At 40.4% G+C, this 20,442-nt stretch overlaps 1 protein-coding gene across 3 annotated transcripts in view; it reads right to left on the bottom strand.

Moving 5' to 3' along the window:
- Window positions 1-20,442, bottom strand: part of BCAR3 (BCAR3 adaptor protein, NSP family member) — a 282,319-nt gene that overhangs the window by 213,779 nt on the left and 48,098 nt on the right. The window contains exons 6-7 of one of the 3 annotated variants that reach the window (XM_063718417.1): window positions 6,996-7,143; window positions 1,800-2,130 (exon numbers count right to left, since the gene is read on the bottom strand). The exons of the other annotated variants lie outside the window; for them this stretch is intronic. Of the exons in view, the coding sequence (XP_063574487.1) occupies window positions 1,800-1,866 (67 nt within the window). The 5' untranslated portion in view covers window positions 1,867-2,130; window positions 6,996-7,143. The remainder of the gene's footprint in view (window positions 1-1,799; window positions 2,131-6,995; window positions 7,144-20,442) is intronic. 3 annotated transcript variants of the gene reach the window in all.

Here is a 20,442-nt window from a genome sequence, read left to right as displayed (position 1 = left end):
CATTTAAATATTTTACTTTTTTTTTTTTTTTTTTCTTTTTTTTTATTATTATTATTATTATTATTATACCTTAGGTTTTATGGTACATGTGCGCAATGTGCAGGTAAGTTACATATGTATACATGTGCCATGCTGGTGCGCTGCACCCACCAACCCGTCATCTAGCATTAGGTATATCTCCCAATGCTATCCCTCCCCCCTCCCCCCACCCCACAACAGTCCCCAGAGTGTGATGTTCCCCTTCCTGTGTCCATGTGTTCTCATTGTTCAATTCCCACCTATGAGTGAGAATATGCGGTGTTTGGTTTTTTGTTCTTGCGATAGTTTACTGAGAATGATGATTTCCAATTTCATCCATGTCCCTACAAAGGACGTGAACTCATCATTTTTTATGGCTGCATAGTATTCCATGGTGTATATGTGCCACATTTTCTTAATCCAGTCTATCATTGTTGGACATTTGGGTTGGTTCCAAGTCTTTGCTATTGTGAATAATGCGGCAATAAACATACGTGTGCATGTGTCTTTATAGCAGCATGATTTATAGTCCTTTGGGTATATACCCAGTAATGGAATGGCTGGGTCGAATGGAATTTCTACTTCTAGATCCCTGAGGAATCGCCACACTGACTTCCACAAGGGTTGAACTAGTTTACAGTCCCACCAACAGTGTAAAAGTGTTCCTATTTCTCCACATCCTCTCCAGCACCTGTTGTTTCCTGACTTTTTAATGATTGCCATTCTAACTGGTGTGAGATGGTATCTCATTGTGGTTTTGATTTGCATTTCCATGAGCATTATTTAAAAAAGGACAAGCAGCAGGGCACAGTGGCTCAAGCCTGTAATCCCAGCACTTTGGGAGGCTGAGGTGGGTGGATGATGAAGTCAGGAGATCGAGACCATCCTGGCTAACATGGTGAAAGCCCGCCTCTGCTAAAAATACAAAAATTAGCCGGGCGTGGTGGCATGTACCTGTAGTCCCAGCTACTCAGGAGTCTGAGGCAGGAGAATCGCTTGAACCCAGGAGGCAGAGGTTGCAGTGAGCCGAGATCGGACCACTGCACTCCAGCCTGGTCAACAGAGCGAGATTCCGTTTCAAAAAAAAAAAAGACAAGCAAACCAAATTATGTTCATTTTGACCCTAGCCCTGATACTTATTGTTGAAGCTTTAAAGTAGGCCCCACATAGCCTGTACTGAGACGGCTGACCATCACCCAAGCCCTGTCCCTATGGTCTAACAAACCTCTCCTTGGCAAAGCAACAGCCTGAAGTTATCTATCCCATTCAGGAGATTGGAAGGCAAGAGCTTCACTAAGCAGTCAATGAGGGAATACTTTTTCAAAGAGCATTTTCTATAGCTTTCTATCTGGTTTCTCACACATCTTCAATGACATCTGAAAAGCTTTGTTGAAGTGAAATGTATTTGTCTGTGGCCAGGTTACTCAAATTGCCTCTCTTCCTTGCCAGGGAATTCCAAAATCTGGCAAGAGATGTCTTGTATAAAGTCCCACACAGCAGGAAAGAAAAGCCATGCTGACACAGAGGACTTCCAGAGGATTAAACACAAACCACATTTTTAAACAAAATAGCTAAAAAGTAAGCTAAAATAAAATCTTACTCTGGTTACCCCTTTCAGAGAAGCCACTAAGCCATCAGAGGCACTGGTGCTACACATTAGCATTTTAGCTTCTTAACTTGGACACACCACCAGCTAAGCAATTGCTGCATCCAGGTAAATTTAATTGAGTTTAATATCCCTCAGTCCTAGAATCTTTCAACGCCAGTGCCTGTGAACTTACCTAATGACCAGAGGCAGGTGAATCTCATGGTGCTGATGCTTTTATCTCTCCTGGGCTGGGGCATCATGCAAGAGGGGATTCAAGGGTGTATCAAGCACCCTCAGCCTGGAGGCAGCTGTGTGCTTTTGGCTGTGGGTGCTCTCAGAGAGGCACAGAGGTGCTTACAGAGGTGCTCTCCACAGAGAGGCACCAGGAGCCAGGCATGCCCCTGACCGCTCCAGCCTCTACCTGCCCAGCACGCGTGCGGCTGGTGAGTCACAGAGTGATGCGGACAGGTCCAGGAGGTTTGTTGTGTGCTTGCTTCATATCATAGGGCGCTTCCTGTCCTGAGCTGGAAGGATAAAGGAAGGGCTTTCTTAAGAGATGCATATTTTTAAAAAAATTCATTTTCTATATGTGTTCAAGAAGGTGCATGGCAGCATTATCTCTAAGAGGAAATCACTGGAAAAAAAGTGCCTGCCATTCAGGGACCAATTTGAAATAAATACGATTTTCCACATAATGGAATAAAAAAGAGGAGGATGTGTATTTGCTGCTATGAAAATGTCTCTAAGATATATTGCTGGGTGGAAAAAAAGCAAAGTTGCAAACATACGTAGGCTTACAGTAAGGTCCAAATCGTGCTTATTTTTGTATATGCTTAGAAAAATGTCTGGAGCAATTCACAAGAAACTTGAAGCAGTGAAGACTCTAGGAAGTAGAACTGGGGAGGAGTGATCTTAATTTTTCTGCACTTTTTGAATTTTCTTTTTGACTCTGTATGTCCATAGGACTTTTATAATAAAAGGGGTTTTGAAAAATTCCTTTCTTGCCTAATGAAAAATATTCTTGTCAGCTAGCCAGGAGCTTCCAACAAACAAAAGGTCTCCATCAGCAATCAAGCTGCAGTGAATAAGTTTGAAAAGAGAAACTCAGTTTCCTAGGAAAGTATCTAGAACAGAAGATCTCAATGAGGCTGAGGGAGGGAGGTGTCCTCAGCAGTATCAGGTAAGTTCTGATACTTCCCAAGCTGAGAAGCATTAACTAAACATACTGCATGTTAATTCTTTTTAATTTTATAGGCTAGAAAATGTCCGCATATGAAGCAGACAAAATAATATAATGAACCCCCATGTCCCCACCACCAAGTTTCATTAATTAACTTGGCTAACTTTGTTTCATAGCCAACCCACACCCTACTGTCTTCCCAACCCCAAACATGCCATTTTATCTGCGGAAATGTACTACTGTAAGTTAAAGACTGTCCCCTTTTTAAACATTACCACAATATAATTAAGTTTTTTTAATTGTTGATAAGCCATTATTTTATTAAATATCTAGTAAGTATTCAAATTTTCAAACAAAATCTATATATTGTATTTGGTTGTTATGTCTATTATGTCCATTTTATTATAATTTACAGAGCTCTCTCCTGGAATTTCCTTGCAATTTATTTGTTGAAGAAACCAAGTCATTAGTCCCGTAGAGTTTCCCACATTCTGGATCTTGCTGATTCTACTGCCTGTGGTATTTTTTAACATGCCTTTTTGTACTCTCTACTTCCTGTAAATTGGTAGGTAGATCCAGACTTACTCTGATTTATGTCTAATTCTTTGCCAATAGGTGGTATGCTCTGCCAGAAAATAAAGTCTTATGTCTTCCTATTTGTGATCTAGGCTGCCCTTGATGATTATTACGGGTTGAACTATGTTCCCCAAAAGGATATGTTGAACTTTTAACTACCCACCAACGCTGTGCCTGTGATCGTGATCTCATTTGGAAACAGGGTTCTTACAGATGGAATCAGGTTAAAATTGGGTCATACTGGATTAGGGTGGGCCTTGATTCAGTCCTTACAAGAGGACAATTTGAACACAGATAGACACAGGGAGAAGATAGCCATGTGACCATGGAGGCAGAGAAGGGAGTGATGCTTCTACAAGCAGAGGAATGCTGAGGATTGCTTGCTGGCAAACAAAAGGAAAAATTCTTTTCTAGAGGCTTCAGAGGAGCACAGCCCTGTCAGTATTTTGATTTCTGATTTCAGCCTCCAGAGCTGCGAGACAATAAATTTTTGTTGTTTTAAGCCACCCAGTTTGTGGTACATTTTTATGGCAGCCATAGGAAACTAATACAATTATTGATACCCAGAATAATTATTTCTTTAAGAGCTTGCAAATAATATTTCTTCTTCTGCTTTCTTCCTCCTCCTCTTCTTCCTCTTCTTCTTCCTCTTCTTCCTCCTCCTCCTCTTCCTCCTCCTCCTCTTCCTCCTCCTCCTCCTCCTCCTCCTCCTCTTCCTCCTCCTCCTCTTCCTCCTCCTCCTCCTTCCTCTTCCTCCATCTCCTCCTCCTCCACCTCTTCCTCTTCTTTTCTTCTCCTCTTCCTCCTCGTCCTCCTCCATGGGCATGCACCACTGTGCCTGGCTAACTTAAAATTTTTTTTTGTAGAGATGGGGGTCTCGCTAGGTTGCCCAGGCTGGTGGCAAACTCCTGGGCTCAAACAATCCTCCTGCCTTGGCCTCTCAGAGTGCTGGGATTACAGGCATGAGCCACCACACCTGGCCCAATATTTCTTCTAAATTATTGGCTGGAATACTCCTATAGAAAGAAACATTCCCTTCTCTACTATTTGGTTACCCTGAGGTTCAATTTATATGGCAAATGTAGATTCCTTTGCTTTGCTTTCCTGTTTTCAGAATAATGAGTTGGTTCCCCTGTATTATCCAAAGGTGAACAATGGTCTTTATTTTTCTTTTTTGAATATCATTATAAACTTGTGAATTTCCAACAGAATTCATGTGGATTTCAGTCCTTTTTAGTTATTCTTATTCATATTAACATTGTCCCATTTGTGGCCAGTGAGAGCCTTGACAAGTTGACTTCTGAGTCCTGTTGACATGACCCCAGGGATCTCTGGCACTTCCCTCACTATCTGGTATATCATGGTGTTTAAGCCTCATCATGTGCAATTCCTCCTCTGGACCATCCATTTCTGAAAGAAACCCTGGTTCCATTTGGTGGGAAGCATAATTTAGAGACTACAAACCAGTACTAGGGGCGTGGACTGCATTTGACTAGTCATTGTTTCTAGGCCTTAATAGTGGTCAGAGATAGGAAACAGATTTAAGATAAGAAAATGTATCATTAGTTTACACTAATATATTTTATTCAAATTTAAAATTACAGAATTTTTACAATTTTTAAAATTTTATATTTGCATCTCTTTTATGGTGAAGAATCTTGGTTTCTATCAACATTAGCCTAATTACTTATTTGCTCTATCGTATAATATATATAGTGAATAGTGTCAGAATAATAATACCAATATTATTACCAGCAATCTGATTACTAAAATCCTGGAGTCCTTTTTTTTTCTTTTGCCAACCAAACCAGCAGCAGTAGTGAAATGGAGTTATTTTTGCCTTAGGATAATCTGGTTCTAATGCTTGTCGCAGCCCTGGTTTTACCCACTACTCACACCTCCTACTGGGTTCCCAGCCACCTGCCAGTTCTGGCTCCTCCAACAAGACCCACTTCTCTAGAATCAGGGATTTTCCCTGCTGTCCACTTTTCTCCAACCCTTCTTTGCTCAGCTGAATCCTACTCATCCTGCAGTTTAATACTCAGGTATCATTTCTCGAGGGAAGACTTTCTGAAGGTAGCACCTCCTGAGTTGTGATTCTCATTAAACCATTATACAATCACATATTTAATTATCAATTCCCTCCAACATAGAGGCTCTTGGAGAAAGGAGGGTATCTGTCTCTGTTATTGAAAGCCTTAAGCTTTGGTATGAGGTCATGGTAGGAGCTCAATTTTCTGATACTAATCTCAGGTTCTGATATCTTGGCCAACATCAGAAAAAGCAGTTGAGGAGGATGGGAGGAGGCAAGATGGGAGGAGGAGTGGTGAAGGCAAACAGCTGAGTTTCCAACAGTCAGAGTTTATTGTCTAAAACTTTGAGGGAGAAAGCCGATGCTGAGTTTTAGGCAATTCACTTTTGTATAGGAAGCATGGTGAAGATAGGCCACCTAATGATTAACAAAATCATTAGAGTAGCAACAACTTCTAATTGAAAGATGCCATTCCTGAGGTCCAATGACGTGGCCAGGGCCAAGTCATTCATTCATTCATTTGCCCACAGCTGTTTATTGAGCTGTGTTCTATGCCAGACACTATTTTCAGCAGTAGAGAATAGGGTAGAGAACAAAAGGAAACTCCTAACCTCATGTGGCTTACATTCTAGTGAGAATGACAGGTACCAACTAATAAACAAATATAGGATGAGTCGGTGGACATAAGTAAAATGAAGAAAAATAAAGCATGGCAAGAGGATAGTGAGTGATGAGTAGGGCTATTTGGGTATTGGGATCAGAGAAAGCCCCTCTTTGAGGGAAACTTGGTTGAAAAAGAAAGTGAGTCATGCAGATACTTAGGGGAAGGGTGTTCCAGGGTAGCATTAGTCATGTTGACAGAATGTCATTAGAAACCTGAGCCTCTTCCTTCAGCGCTTTTAAGTAATTGCTTAGTGCATAAGTTGTTCAGGAAATGAGAACAAACTTACCAATGCACGTACTCCTGGATAGCAGACATTCTGCTAAAGGATTTTGCAGCAAGGGCATGGTATGTGGCAGCTGCAATACCCACCTCCGGCCCAGCAGGGCCTCTCATGCCCACCTCTTCCCTCCTCCCCCAATCCCAGGATGTGAACAACATGATCCCAGTGCTTCATTTACAATTTGGGACCAGCTAATCCTAGGTGACTCCGGTTCCTGTTGCCCCTGGCCTCCACCCAAAAGGTAAACCCCTCAGGACATGTCTTCTCATCCTCAATCCACATTGTTTCCAACCTCCTTCCCACTGACCTCATCCCCCACTGCTCCTGGAATTCCCTCCCACCCTCAGGGCCTGCTTAAGGTAGACAACACCCAAACCTCAGCCTTTTCTCTTCTGTTCCCTTATAGGACTCCTCTGTGGCCTTCCTTTGCCACCTTTTTCATGGAAGGCTGCTCATTTTCCCACATCCTGTGGGGACTCAGAAGCGATCAGCATTGTCCTAGCTCCCCTGATACTTTGCTCAACTCTCCTTTGTACAAATGATCTTTGATTCTTATGCCATCTACCTCTTCCTTCTGCTTTTCCTACCAAATCCTGGTTATCCCATAATAGTGACTGAGGAATTGACTCATAATGTTCCTTCCACTCCAACTCTTACCATCACTTGAAATGTCTACACTGGGCTGATGATTCTCTTAAAACTCTTCTCTCACATTTCCTTGGCTTCTTCAAACACAATGACATTCATCTGCTCTCTACTCTGGCCACCCAAAGCAATCAAGTGGCCCAAAGCACAAGCACAGAGACTGGAAAAGAAAATGGAGATGGTAAACAGGAAGCGAAGAGGAGAGGAAAAAAAAAAAAGCAACAAGATAGAGGAGCCAGGATTTTCTTTGCAGAAAGGGCTAGAAGCTCAAAACTCCATTTTGGGGGTGGGTTTGACATGCATTGTGGATGGTTTCATTTGGCTTAAAATCTTTTTTGATCTGGACAGAAATTAGGGTATTCTGGTTAATAATACATTTTATTAAAAGTGAACATAACATACATTACTAAATTTACTAAGAAGAGTAAAAAACCTCACTGATACCATTTAACCATTACTTGCTAAATAATAACATCCCTGGCATTTACAAAGTACTTTCACATATTTTATTTCATTTTAATCTCAAAACAGCCTTGTCCTGATTCCCCCTATGATTCTGCAATGATTTGGCTCATTGTTCAGAAATCTAGACCCCAGTGCCCTGGGTCAAGTGGGGCTGGCTTGACCAAAAGGTACTCTGGAACCCCAGGGGAGGGCCGGTAGGAAAAGAAGAGTAGCCAGCATTTATAGAGCTGTGGAGTGGAGGAGATTGCCCAGTTCTCCAAGGTCCCGCTGACTAAAGCACCTGCCCCTAGTCCACTTGGCCTATGCCAGGAGTCACCAAGCTTTCTTGGAGAGGCAGAAAATAAGACAATACAAAATAAACAACCATGGCTATGTTCCAGTAAAACTCTATGGGCACTGAAATTTGAATTTCATGTCATTTTCACACATGAAATAATACTCTTCTTTTGATTTTTTTCAACCATTTACAAATGTAGAAACCACTTTTAGCTCATGGGCCACATAGCCAACAACCTGGATTTGATACACAGGCCATAATTTGCTGACCCTCAGTGTGTGCCAGAACAGCCATAAAGGAACTGGGCAGCTGGTCCTCTGTTCATTAGTCCATGAATATTAATATTAACATCAATTAATATTGATAATGCCCATCATTTTGAACACTTACTCTGTGTAAAATACTATGCAAATGCTTTACATACTTATCATTTAAACTTCATACAATTGAGCAAGTTATTACACCAGCCCCACTTTACAGATGATGAAAACAGGGCTCTGGCAGGATAACCTGCCTGAGGTCACACAACTAGTAAGGTGAGGAGATCCTTGCCTATCTACAAAGCCCAAGTTCTCAGCCATTATAATGCCTCCCATGCTGGCTCTGCATCAGAGGCATACATTTTGGGCTCTCAAATCCTCCTCTACCTGTCTACTTTCCTATCTCTTCCTGCTGTTTGGCTTTTTAGATTCTTACTTTCACCTTCTCCCTGTTTCCCACTTTAAGATTTATCTTCTCCCAAGCTCGACAACTGTTCAGATTAGGCACCTGGAATCATATCTCTTCAACTTTATCTAGGTCCTTGGGTTTGGGTCATCATGACTTGAGCTAGGATAAGGTGCCTTTCTTGGGGCAAACAGGAGCTGCTGGAACCAAAAGGTGGGTTTTGCCCAAAGCCCTTACTAAGTGTCAAAGCCAGGGAAACCCAGATCAATGTGAAGTCTAAAGGATGGGAGAAGGATCCAGAAGGGAGGACATATCAGAAGTCAGGATGTGGACAGAACCGGAATGGAGGGAAAAGGAAGCAGAATTAACTCTGAATGATTTCCCTGGATGAAGCAGATCACACCAAGGCTGTCCTTTAATCATGGTCAGTTCTGAGGGGCCCTGGGTAGATAGGCCTGGCTAGAAGGTATGTGGTCAGAGCAGATAGGCTCATCTTGGGGTGTCCCTCCTGTGAGCAGCAATGTTCCTGGGGACCACTTGGCATCTTCAGCTTTGCCCCATTTTTGATTTTAGCCCTAGAGGAGAATACCCCACATGAGTGCAAATGAAACCATCCAAGTACTGTAGAAAACTGGGGCTCAATACTGCCATGGCTAATCTCTAAGGGATATCTTCAGCAGTGCTGATACTAAGTGAGGCACTGTGGTTCCACAGAAGTCAGTTCATTTTGAGGCCAGTCCCAAGACAGTAGAGTCCAGTCCTGGGTAGAGAGGGCTACAGAGGTTGTAGAAAGCCCAACAGAGAAAATGGAGTACATTAGGAAATACAATCTGAGTGTTCATAAGGACTGAGCAAACAGTGGAGGATAAGGAAGGCCAGGCACCTCTGGGGTCAGCAAGAGGAACTCCAGGTCTTGCCAGCTGGAAAAGATAAAACCCCAAAATGCTGCCAGGCTTGGGAAGCAATGATAACCTCAGGGCAGGACATTCTTTCTTAAATAATAACCCTAAATCACAAGCCTGAAGGATAGTATAAGATTGATGGATTTAACTACATGAAGCTTAAGAACATCTGTTCATCAAAAGAACCAGGAAGAAGTGAGAAGATAAGCCACAGACTGGGAGGAGATATTTTCAACACATACAACCAACAAAGAATTAATATCCAGAATACATAAATAATGCCTACAAATCAATCCTATAAACATTTACTCTATAAAAATGGACAAAGCACACAAATGTGCATTTCAGAAGGAAAAAAACATGAATTGGCAAAATATAAGAAGATTGACAATATCAGAGGATGTGGAGCCTCCCTTTGGTAGGAGTATAGACTTGCTCAACCACTTGGGTAAACAATTTAGTATTATATAATAAAGTTGAAACTGTGAATATCCTACCATCGAGTGAGAATTCTACTCCTCCATATATACCCTAAGCTAGGATTTTTCAACCTCAGCACTATTGACATGTTGGACCAGCTAATCGTTATAGGGGGCTTTCCTGTAGGATATTTAGCAACAGCCATAGCCTCTACCTGCCAGATGTCAGTACCAATGCTTCCTACCCCAGTCATGAAAATAAAAAATGTGTAGGACATTTGCTAAATGCCTCTGACATTGCTAAAAATCACCCTGGTTGATAATTCCTGCCCTAGGCTCATGTGCAACGTTCTATGAGAATGTTCAGAGCAGCTGTACAAAATAGCAAAAAGCATAAATATATAGAAAAAAAGGGTTGGAAACATACAGAAAAAAGGGTTGGAAACATATAGAAAAAGCACAAACATTCAACAAAATAACAGACAGCTAAATTGTAGCAAATAATTGCAATGAAATATTATACAATTCTAAAAATAAATGAACTCCAAAAATATAAGTGACTCATAAATGTTGAGGGAAAAAAGTTGTAGAAAAACATATTCAGTATGGATGTTTCTATAAAGCGTAAAACATGCAAAATTAAATAGCATATTGCCTAGGAGTACAAACATATGTGTTGTGGTAGATTGCACTTCCCCAAAATGGATGCAACAACATTTCTGGTCCCATCTCTCTTCCAGAACCTTACCACCCTCCCATCAAGGAGAGTGTAGTCAGTATCTCCTCCCCTTGAACTCAGGTGGGACTTTGGGACTGCTTCAATTAATAGACACTATGTGATTTCTGAGGCTAGGTCACAAAAGGCAAGTTTTGCTCTCTTGTCTGGTTTTCTCTCTTGGGATGTTTACCCTTAGAACTCGTCCACCATTTTGTGAGGAAGTCCAGGCCACATGGAGAGGCCAATGTGGAGACAAACCAAGGCCCCAGGGCCTCAACCCAGCATTAACAGCCAGCCAGCAGTGAGTCATCTTAGAAGTGGATCCAACAGCCCTCAGTTGAGCTGCATGGCTGATGCTATGTGAAGTGGTGATGAGTTTTCCCTACAGAATCCTGCCCAAATAATGGATCTGTAAAGAAAAAAAAAAAAAGATTGACACCACTAAATTTTGGGGCATTTTGTTAAGCAACAGATATCCAGAATAGATAGTAAAATCTCTAATGAACAGTAAGGGAATAAACATAAAATTTAGGATTATGGTTATTGATGAGGGGAGGACAGGGAATGTGATGGAGCAGGATCAAGTGGGGGAACTGCCTGCCCCAGAATGTCCTAATTTGGTGGCAGAGCCTACTCAGAAGGTTAGGAGGAGTAAAACCACAGATCTTTCCTACTCCTAAGCACCAGCAGTGCTGAGGTTGAGCAGTTCTCCCAGCATGAAAGCGCTAAAGAAAAACCCAAGAGCCACATATCTACAACTATCTGATCTTTGACAAACCTGAGAAAAACAAGAAATGGGGAAAGGATTCCCTATTTAATAAATGGTGCTGGGAAAACTGGCTAGCCATATGTAGAAAGCTGAAACTGGATCCCTTCCTTACACCTTATACAAAAATCAATTCAAGATGGATTAAAGACGTAAATGTTAGACCTAAAACCATAAAAACCCTAGAAGAAAACCTAGGCATTACCATTCAGGACATAGGCATGGGCAAGGACTTCATGTCTAAAACTCCAAAAGCAATGGCAACAAAAGCCAAAATTGACAAATGGGATCTAATTAAACTAAAGAGCTTCTGCACAGCAAAGGAAACTACCATCAGAGTGAACAGGCAACCTACAAAATGGGAGAAAATTTTCGCAACCTACTCATCTGACAAAGGGCTAATATCCAGAATCTACAATGAACTCCAACAAATTTACAAGAAAAAAACAAACAACCCCATCAAAAAGTGGGCGAAGGACATGAACAGACACTTCTCAAAAGAAGACATTTATGCAGCCAAAAAACACATGAAAAAATGCTCACCATCACTGGCCATCAGAGAAATGCAAATCAAAACCACAATGAGATACCATCTCACACCAGTTAGAATGGCAATCATTAAAAAGTCAGGAAACAACAGGTGCTGGAGAGGATGTGGAGAAATAGGAACACTTTTACACTGTTGGTGGGACTGTAAACTAGTTCAACCCTTGTGGAAGTCAGTGTGGCGATTCCTCAGGGATCTAGAACTAGAAATTCCATTTGACCCAGCCATCCCATTACTGGGTATATACCCAAAGACTATAAATCATGCTGCTATAAAGACACATGCACACGTATGTTTATTGCAGCATTATTCACAATAGCAAAGACTTGGAACCAACCCAAATGTCCAACAATGATAGACTGGATTAAGAAAATGTGGCACATATACACCATGGAATACTATGCAGCCATAAAAAATGATGAGTTAATGTCCTTTGTAGGGACATGGATGAAATTGGAAATCATCATTCTCAGTAAACTATCACAAGAACAAAAAACCAAACACCGCATATTCTCACTCATAGGTGGGAATTGAACAATGAGAACACATGGACACAGGAAAGGGAACATCACACTTCGGGGACTGTTGTGGGGTTGGGGGAGGGGGGAGGGATAGCATTGGGAGATATACCTAATGCTAGATGACGAGTTGGTGGGTGCAGCGCACCAGCATGGCACATGTATACATATGTAACTTACCTGCACGTTGCGCACATGTACCATAGAGCCTAAAGTATAATAATAATAATAATGATAATGATAATAATAATAATAATAATAAAAAGAAAAACAACAACAACAACAAAAAACAACAACAACAAAAAAGAAAAACCCAAGAACCAAAGGGGAAGAAAGTGTCCTGATTAGATAGAGTTGCCTAGTCCAGCCCAGACTGTCCTTTCTGTGCAGGCTGGAGCTTCTCTAGTGGGCTTGATGAAGACTGTGCAGCCAAATGCTCTCCCTAGGCAATGATCTTGCTTGTTTAATCAACACTTAAGAGTTATCTGTTGACATTTTGGAAACAAAATCAAGAGCGTTTGAAAGGACAAAGCGAGCATTGTGACATTAGGAATATTGAGAATTGGTTCTGAACAGTGGATGAACACTGGGCACTTATCTTCCAGAGAGGAGGTCTTTGTGTGCAGACTTAGCTCTAGGCAAGATTGTGGTGTTAGAAAACTTTGACGTTGGTGCTCCCTGTATGAGCTTCCCTTACTCCTGTTGAGAATTCCAAGTTATAAGGATCCAATGTTGGTCAGGCAGTGAAAAGAGGAAATTTAAGGGATTAAGGAGAGTTCTGCTCCACCTTGGGGATCCCCAAAAGGGCCAGCCTGGAAAGGAAGGGCTAGAACTGGGCAGCTGGGCCATTCTGGGAGTTGGGGCGTATCATTCACTTCAGTCATTGGACAGCGGAAGGTGCCCTTCAAACAAGAAACAGTAACCTGATGGTCTCCCCAAATGAGAGAGAGGATTAAAAAAGAAACCCCAAGATGTAGCTTTCTATAGCAAGTACTTTTGAAACACCAAATGAAGGGTAGGCTATTATAATTTTCCATAGTAGAATCTGGGCCTATTTTTTCTAAGGTGGAAAACCTCAAAGTCAAATGCTTGTCAGACATAAAATGTAATGAGTTAAGTGGTAACAGGGAGTGGTGGGGACTGCAGCAAACAGAAGATAGGCTTTTACTGAGGGAGCCGCCACTACTCAGCTCCAGCTCACTGCTGATAGGAGGAAAGCTTGGCCTAGATTTATCCAATCTTATGACTGTGAAGAGAAGCCAGAAATTCAGATACGTAAGAATTCACAATTTTTAAAATAATGTGCTAGCTATACCAAACATGTCTGTGAACCATATTTGGATGTATACAAAAAGATCTAGCTACATCACAGGATGGTGAAGAGGATAAAATGAGATGGAATAGAACCAACAATAATTAACTAGTAAATATGCATCATTAATGCTTTTAAGAAAAACCCACAGATATAATACAAAATAGGTCAGGGTCTGGTGACAGGTTGTACTTTCCAAAGATGGCTGCAATAACATCTCCCATCCACATGCTATTTTTATAAGGTAACCATGACACTTTTTCTATCAAATGGTGGAGGTTACTTTTCCTCCCCTGAATCTGAGTGGGACTTTATGAATTCCTGAAACAATAGTATAGTGGAAATTATACGATGTGACTTCCAAAGCTAGTAAGTCATAAAAGTGCCATGCATTTCTGCCTTGCTCCCTGGGAATGCTCACACCTGTAACCCAGCCTCAATACTATGAGGGAGCCCAAGGCCCCTGTGGAGTGGAGAGAGGCCCATGTTGACAGGAACCAAAGCACCCAGCCCACACACTTAGCTGGGCTCCTAGCCAAAAGCTAGCTCTAACTGGCCAGTTATCTGAGTAAACTATCTCGAAAGTGGGTCCTCCAGCTCCCATTTAAGTAGCCCCAGCTGAGACCATGGAGAGCTGAGACAAAGCCATTCCTGCTCAGTCTTGCCTAAATTACAGATTCATAATCAAAATAAATGTCACTGTTTTAAGTCACTAAGCTTTGGAGTGACTTTTTACACAGAAACAGATAAGGGGAACAGGATCAAACATTGAATTTGTAGCCAGAGACACTCCTGGAAGGGCAAAGAAAGACCCAAGATCAATTCAGAACCTCCAAAAGCACAGATACCAAAATTTTTAAGTTAAAAGGAAAAGGTGTTTTCCTTCCAGGTTTCCAAGGCTGAGAGAGAACTCACTGAGACAAATAGCAGGGGGAAATGGACAATCTGAAGCTTAATTTGAACCTGACATCAGGCTGAGGAAGCAGTGGTAACCCTTCCATAGCTGAGTGTAGCATTGCTCCAAACTCTTTTTAAGTGTGAAGACTAAGCATTTTAGTGGATCATCTGGGCCAATGTTCCTCCAACTGTGATTTTTCACACTGTCTCCTGCAGCTAACTGCCTTAGAATGGGGCCTGGGAAGCTGCATTTTTCAGTCACTTTCCAGATGATTCTTTTGCACCTAAGAATCACTGATTGTTTCTAAGTTTAGAGATCTATACTTCACACATCTTCCATGTAATCCTTGAAGACATTTTCCCTGCAGTTTATTTCTTAAAGAAATGCTCACAGTTTAACATTTAAGCCGTCCGTGTCTTGTCAGGGGAGGGAGCAGGGTTTCATTTCTCAGCTGACAGAGGCCCTGTGTCCCCAACGACTGGATATGGTGGGCTTGGCATTAAGCTTGAAGGATGGAGGAAAAGGGGCATCTGAGACAGATGGTGGGTGAAAACTTAAGAGGAATAATCATTTAGTTCTGCTCTGATCTTTGTTAATTTCTTTTATTCTGCTGGGTTTGGGTTTGGTTTGTTCTTGTTTCTCTAGTTCCTTAAGGTGTGACATTAGATTGTCTATTTGTGCCCTTTCAAACTTTTTGATGTAGGGATTTAATGCTATGAACTTTCCTCTTAGCACCACTTTTGCTGTATCCCAAAGGTTTTGATAAGTTGTGTCATGAATATCATTCAGCTCAAAAAATTTTTTAATTTCCATCTTGATTTCATTGTTAACTCAAAGATCATTCAAGTGCAGATTATTTAATTTTCATGTATCTGCATTGTTTTGAGAGTTCTTTTTGGAGTTTATTTCCAGTTTTATTCCACTGTGGTCTGAGAATATTCCAGACCACAGTGGAATATTATGATACTCGATATTATTTCAATTTTCTTAAATTTATTGAGAGTTGTTTTGTGGCCTATCATATGGTCTGTCTTGGAGAATGTTCCACGTGCTGATGAGAAGAACATATATTCTTCAGTTGTTGAGTAGAATGTTCTGTAAATATCTGTTAAGTCCATTTGTTCTAGGGTGTAGTTTAAATCCATTGTTCCTTTGTTGACGTTCTGTCTTAATGACCTGTCTAGTGCTGTCAGTGCAGTATTGAAGTCCCTCACTATTATTGTGTTGCCGTCTATCTCATTTCTTAGGTCTAGTAGTAATTGTTTTATAAATTTGGGAGCTCCAGTGTTAGGTGCATGTATATTTAGGAACGTAATGTCTTCCTGTTGGACTAATCCTTTTATCATTATATAATGTCCTTCTTTGTCTTTTTTTACTGTTGTTGCTTTAAAGTCTGTTTTGTCTGATACAAGAATAGCTACTCCTGCTTGCTTGCTCTTGGTTTCCATTTGCGTGGAATGTCTTTTTCCACCTCTTTAAGTTTATGTGAGTCCTTATATATTAGGTGAGTCTCTTGAAGTCAGTAGATCCTTGGTTGGTGAATTTTTATCCATTCTGCCATTCTGTATCTTTTAAGTGGAGCTTTTAGAACTTTTCCATTCAACATTAGTATTGAGATGTGAGGTACTGTTCTATTCATTATGTTAGTTAGTGCCTAAATACCCTGTTATTTTTCACTGTGTTATTGTTTTATAGGCCCTGTGAGATTTATGCTTTAAGAAGATTCTATTTTGGTGTATTGCGAGGTTTTGTTCCAAGACTTAGAACTCCTTTTAGCATTTCTTATAGCAGTGGTTTGGTAGTGGCAAATTCTTTCAGCATTTGTTTGTCTGAAAAAAGACTTTATCTTTCCTTCAGGTATGAAGCTTAGTTTTGCTGGATATAAAGTTCTTGGCTGACAATTATTTTGTTAAAGGAAGCTAAAGATTGGACCCCAATCCCACTGGCTTGCAAGGTTTCTGCTGAGAAATCTGCTGTTAATCTGAGATGACTGTGGGGGCCAGAGCTTCTTCTGGCTGGCAGAGATAGACCATTGCCACTCCCTGCTCAAATATTCCTATAACTTCATTTTTTGGGCACTGTTTGGGCATCCTTAATCCACACCAAGTCACTGCTCAGTCCCAACTACCACCCAGAGTCCCACTGAGTCCTGCTTTCCTTTCAGTAGTAGAAAGAATTTAGGCTACAAGAACTTAGGCTAAAAGTTAGAGAATGTGTGATTTTAGTAAAAATAATACCAGCAAATGTTAAAATATTCCCTCCCTTCCTCCCTCCCTTCCTTTATTTTTTATTCCTCTATCTTTCTCTCTTTTTTGGGAAATGATCTGTCACTCAGGCTAGAGTGGACTGGTGCGATCCTAGCTCACTATGCTCTCTTACTCCTGGGCTCAAGCAATTCTCCTGTCTCAGCCTCCCAAGTAGCTGGAACTACTAAAAATTAGCACCCAGCTAATTAAAAAAATATGTAAAATTGTTGGCCAGGCTGGTCTCTAACTTGTGGCCTCAAGTGATCCTCCCTCCTCGGCCTCCCAAAGTGTTGGGATTACAGGCACAAGCCACTACACCTGACCTATTAAAATATTGCCTTTTGGTGTAAGAGGAAATGCTCACCAGCAAAGAAAGACACTGAATCTAACATGTAAAGACCTATTATATGCAGGGTTCTTTGCTAAGCCCTCCCTATGGGGGAAAGCAAAGGCCCTTCGTAGGAGCTAAAAACCTTAAAAATGTTACAGTCAAGTTGCAAGAATATGTATGTAGTAACATTCCACATCCACAAAAATTGTATGCACAGATATGTATTAGTATATTTATTAGATAATCTGGAAGAACAAACACCAAACTAATCACTGTGGCTGTAACTTGGGGTGGGGTGGGAAGACCAAATAATAATAAATTTGAAGAGAACAGGTCTCATTTATTTAGAATGATAGGGCATATGGGATCAAATCAGAATTCTGAAATGTCCTTATGCTATTGTTCACTCCTACATGAAGTGCCATCATCTGGTTTTCCAGTGAAGATGCAGAGGCTCCTATTTTTCCTTCTGGAATGCCAAAGCCCCTTCTTTTATGCTAATGTCTCCTCATTAGCATAGGGAGAAACAAGATCAGGATTGCAATTAGGATTATTTCCTTAGGAGAGATTCTTTAGAGGCAATGATCCATTGCATGGTCAGTCGTACTGGGAGGGACCTTGAGGAGTTAGGTGGAAGAATATCCAGCTTGATGTCTTTTGTAAGCCTTGGGACTTTAGGGCTAAACAAAAGTTAATGGGAAGCCCTTCCCCATTTGGTCAGAAGTAGAGGAGGGAGTGTGTGGGACAAAATGGGCCATAGAAGACTGCCTTTACTTACATTCTATGGCTATTAGTTCAAATTGATGAACTAACATAATTTTAGCTGGAATTCTATTCTTTCTATGACATTTGCAATTTCTGCAGCATTTATAACATTTGTAACAGGAATATTAGAAAAATAATAAACAATACAGTGAACAACTGAGAGGTTCATTTAGCTGAAGAAAAGAAATAACATTTATAGAAAAAAACCCTGAACACACATTTTGATAGTTTGTGCTTAATAGAATAATCATCCTTTCTTTGCTTATATATGTACTTTTTTATATATGTGAGTTGATTTATCCAGAACTGTAATTAACTGATGATTTATAATATCTAATTGCTTAACTTACCATTCATTTTCTGCTGGGAGTACAACTTGAAGAGGGTTGAGTTCCAATTCCCAAAAATATTTGATTATCAGTGTCCTCAATATTATACAGGTTATTCTGTCCTAAAGGTGGCTTTCCTATGAATCCAGTAGTGCACTAAATGGCAGTATAATTTAAATCAAATACTGTCTGCTTTCAAGTAAGATCTAAAACACTTATAGTCTCATTTGTCTTCACTTCCAAACAAAAATATCCATTTCCTATATATTATTTTGAATAGGGGTAAAAATTAGGAACCATGTTTCCATGATTTCAGGATTCCAGATGTTCTGGGGACAGAACCATTCTTCCTGAATTTGTTTGCAATCTAAAACTGAAATTGGATTCCAAATATTATTATTTAGCATGGTTCCATCAACTGCCTGTTGGGAGAACATGGGTATTATTAAAAATGATCCCTATTTCTACTAGCTATACTGCATTATATTTCTGGTTACTGTATATGTGGGTTGCTGAAGACCTAAGAGTACAGGCTGTGTACCCTGGTAGCAATTTTCCAGGAAGAAGAGGGCCCATATGTTTTCCATAAATGTATACCTTGTGCTTCTGCATCCAAAATGACTGGCAATGTTTTAGAGGCCACTTCTGCTTCCATTTGGATTAGCATGGTCAATAACCTTGTTAAATTTGAACCCATGCTTTTTCTGATTGTTGGGCTCTGGCATAGTCCCTCGTTAGCTGGGCAGTTTGATTCACCCATTTAGCAATAGCATCATTATCTTTCCATGCAGCTTCTCAACCCTCACTTTCCTTCTGAAAGAGTATGATTTTTATTCTACTTACGTTGGTAAGTATCAACTTTTCTTGTAAATGTCTTTCTTCATTAAATACATTCTCAACTTGTCTTAATGTCCCAAGTCCTGCCTCTGTTGCATTTAAGGCTCTTTTTACAATTTAGTTTGTTTGGAAAAGAAGTTTAGTTAAGCTCTGTTAAAGAAGTTTAGTTAAGCTTTGTTAATAATGGAGTATATCTCCTTTCAGTAAAGTTGGTTCATATAAACTGCCATTCACTTTCATAGGTCAACCTGTAATTATCTCATGGGATAATTGATATATTATTCCAGAAGGAGCTGCTCTTAGGTTAAGCAAAACCAGTGGAAGAGCCTGGGGCCAAGTAATAGGAAAAGCTTTCGATAATTTTCTAGCTGGGTTTTATTTTTGATATATGCATTCCACCAATCAGAAGACTGGGCATGGTATGTACAATAAAAATATTGGAAAATAGGCCAGATTATACAAATTGAGTGAATTATCTATTCAGTGAAATGAGTTCCCTGTTTCTATGTAATTTGGAAAGAATTCCTCAAAAGGAAATTATCCATTCCAACAAACATTTTCCTACTGTCTCAAGGAAATTCTTCAACCCAATGAGAGAACATATAAATCATAACCAATACATATTTATAACCCTGAGCTGGAGGTAAGTGGATAAAATCCATTTGTCAAATATTGAAAGGGCCGGTGGGCAAAGGTAAATGCCCTTGAGATCTAGAAGAGGCTTTCCTGGATTATATATAGGACAAATTGGACATTTAGCATAAACCTTATGAACTACTATGGGTGAGGGTTTCCAGTAATAGTGTTTTCCCCAGGCAAATATTTTCTCAGGTCCCCAGTGAATGAGTTCATGGACATGCTGTAATATAGGAAATTGATATCCCAAAGGCAAAATAGGGATTTGCTTCTCTGTCACGGGTTCTATATTATATTTTGCAAGTTGGGGGAAAAGCATTCTCCCTTAGTTAGTCATATTTGCTTTTTCCGCTTTGGAGCCTTTTCTTGAGCCCCTTCACTTTAAACATGGCCAGCTCTACAGTTTCATTTGATATTAGCATTAAGCTAATTTTTATTTTTATTTTTTGCTCAGCATCAGCAAAATTATTTCCTTCACTCCAGGGAGTCATGTTTGGAATGTCCAGGACTCTTAACAATAGCCAATTTTTTTTGGTAACTGGATGGCTTCCAGAAGATCAGAAACTTGAGAGCCATGTTTAATAGGATGTCCAGAGGAGGTTAAATAACCTCGCTGTTTCCATAACATTCCAAAGACATGAGCTACACCAAAAGTGTAATGGCTGTCAGTATAAATATTAGTTATTTGATTTTTGGCCAGTTAGACAACCTCTGGTGAGTACTATTAATCCAGCCAACTGTGCTGACTTTACTTTAGGCAAGAAATTGCTCTCTATGATGTCTACATGAGACACAATGACATAGCCTGTTTGGTATTTTTCAAACTT

This window comes from Pongo abelii, chromosome 1, assembly GCF_028885655.2.
Source record: "Pongo abelii isolate AG06213 chromosome 1, NHGRI_mPonAbe1-v2.0_pri, whole genome shotgun sequence".
Taxonomy (NCBI): Eukaryota; Metazoa; Chordata; class Mammalia; order Primates; family Hominidae; genus Pongo; species Pongo abelii.
The sequence above is the reverse complement of the archived record's forward strand: the minus strand, read 5'-3'. Positions and strand labels throughout refer to the sequence as shown.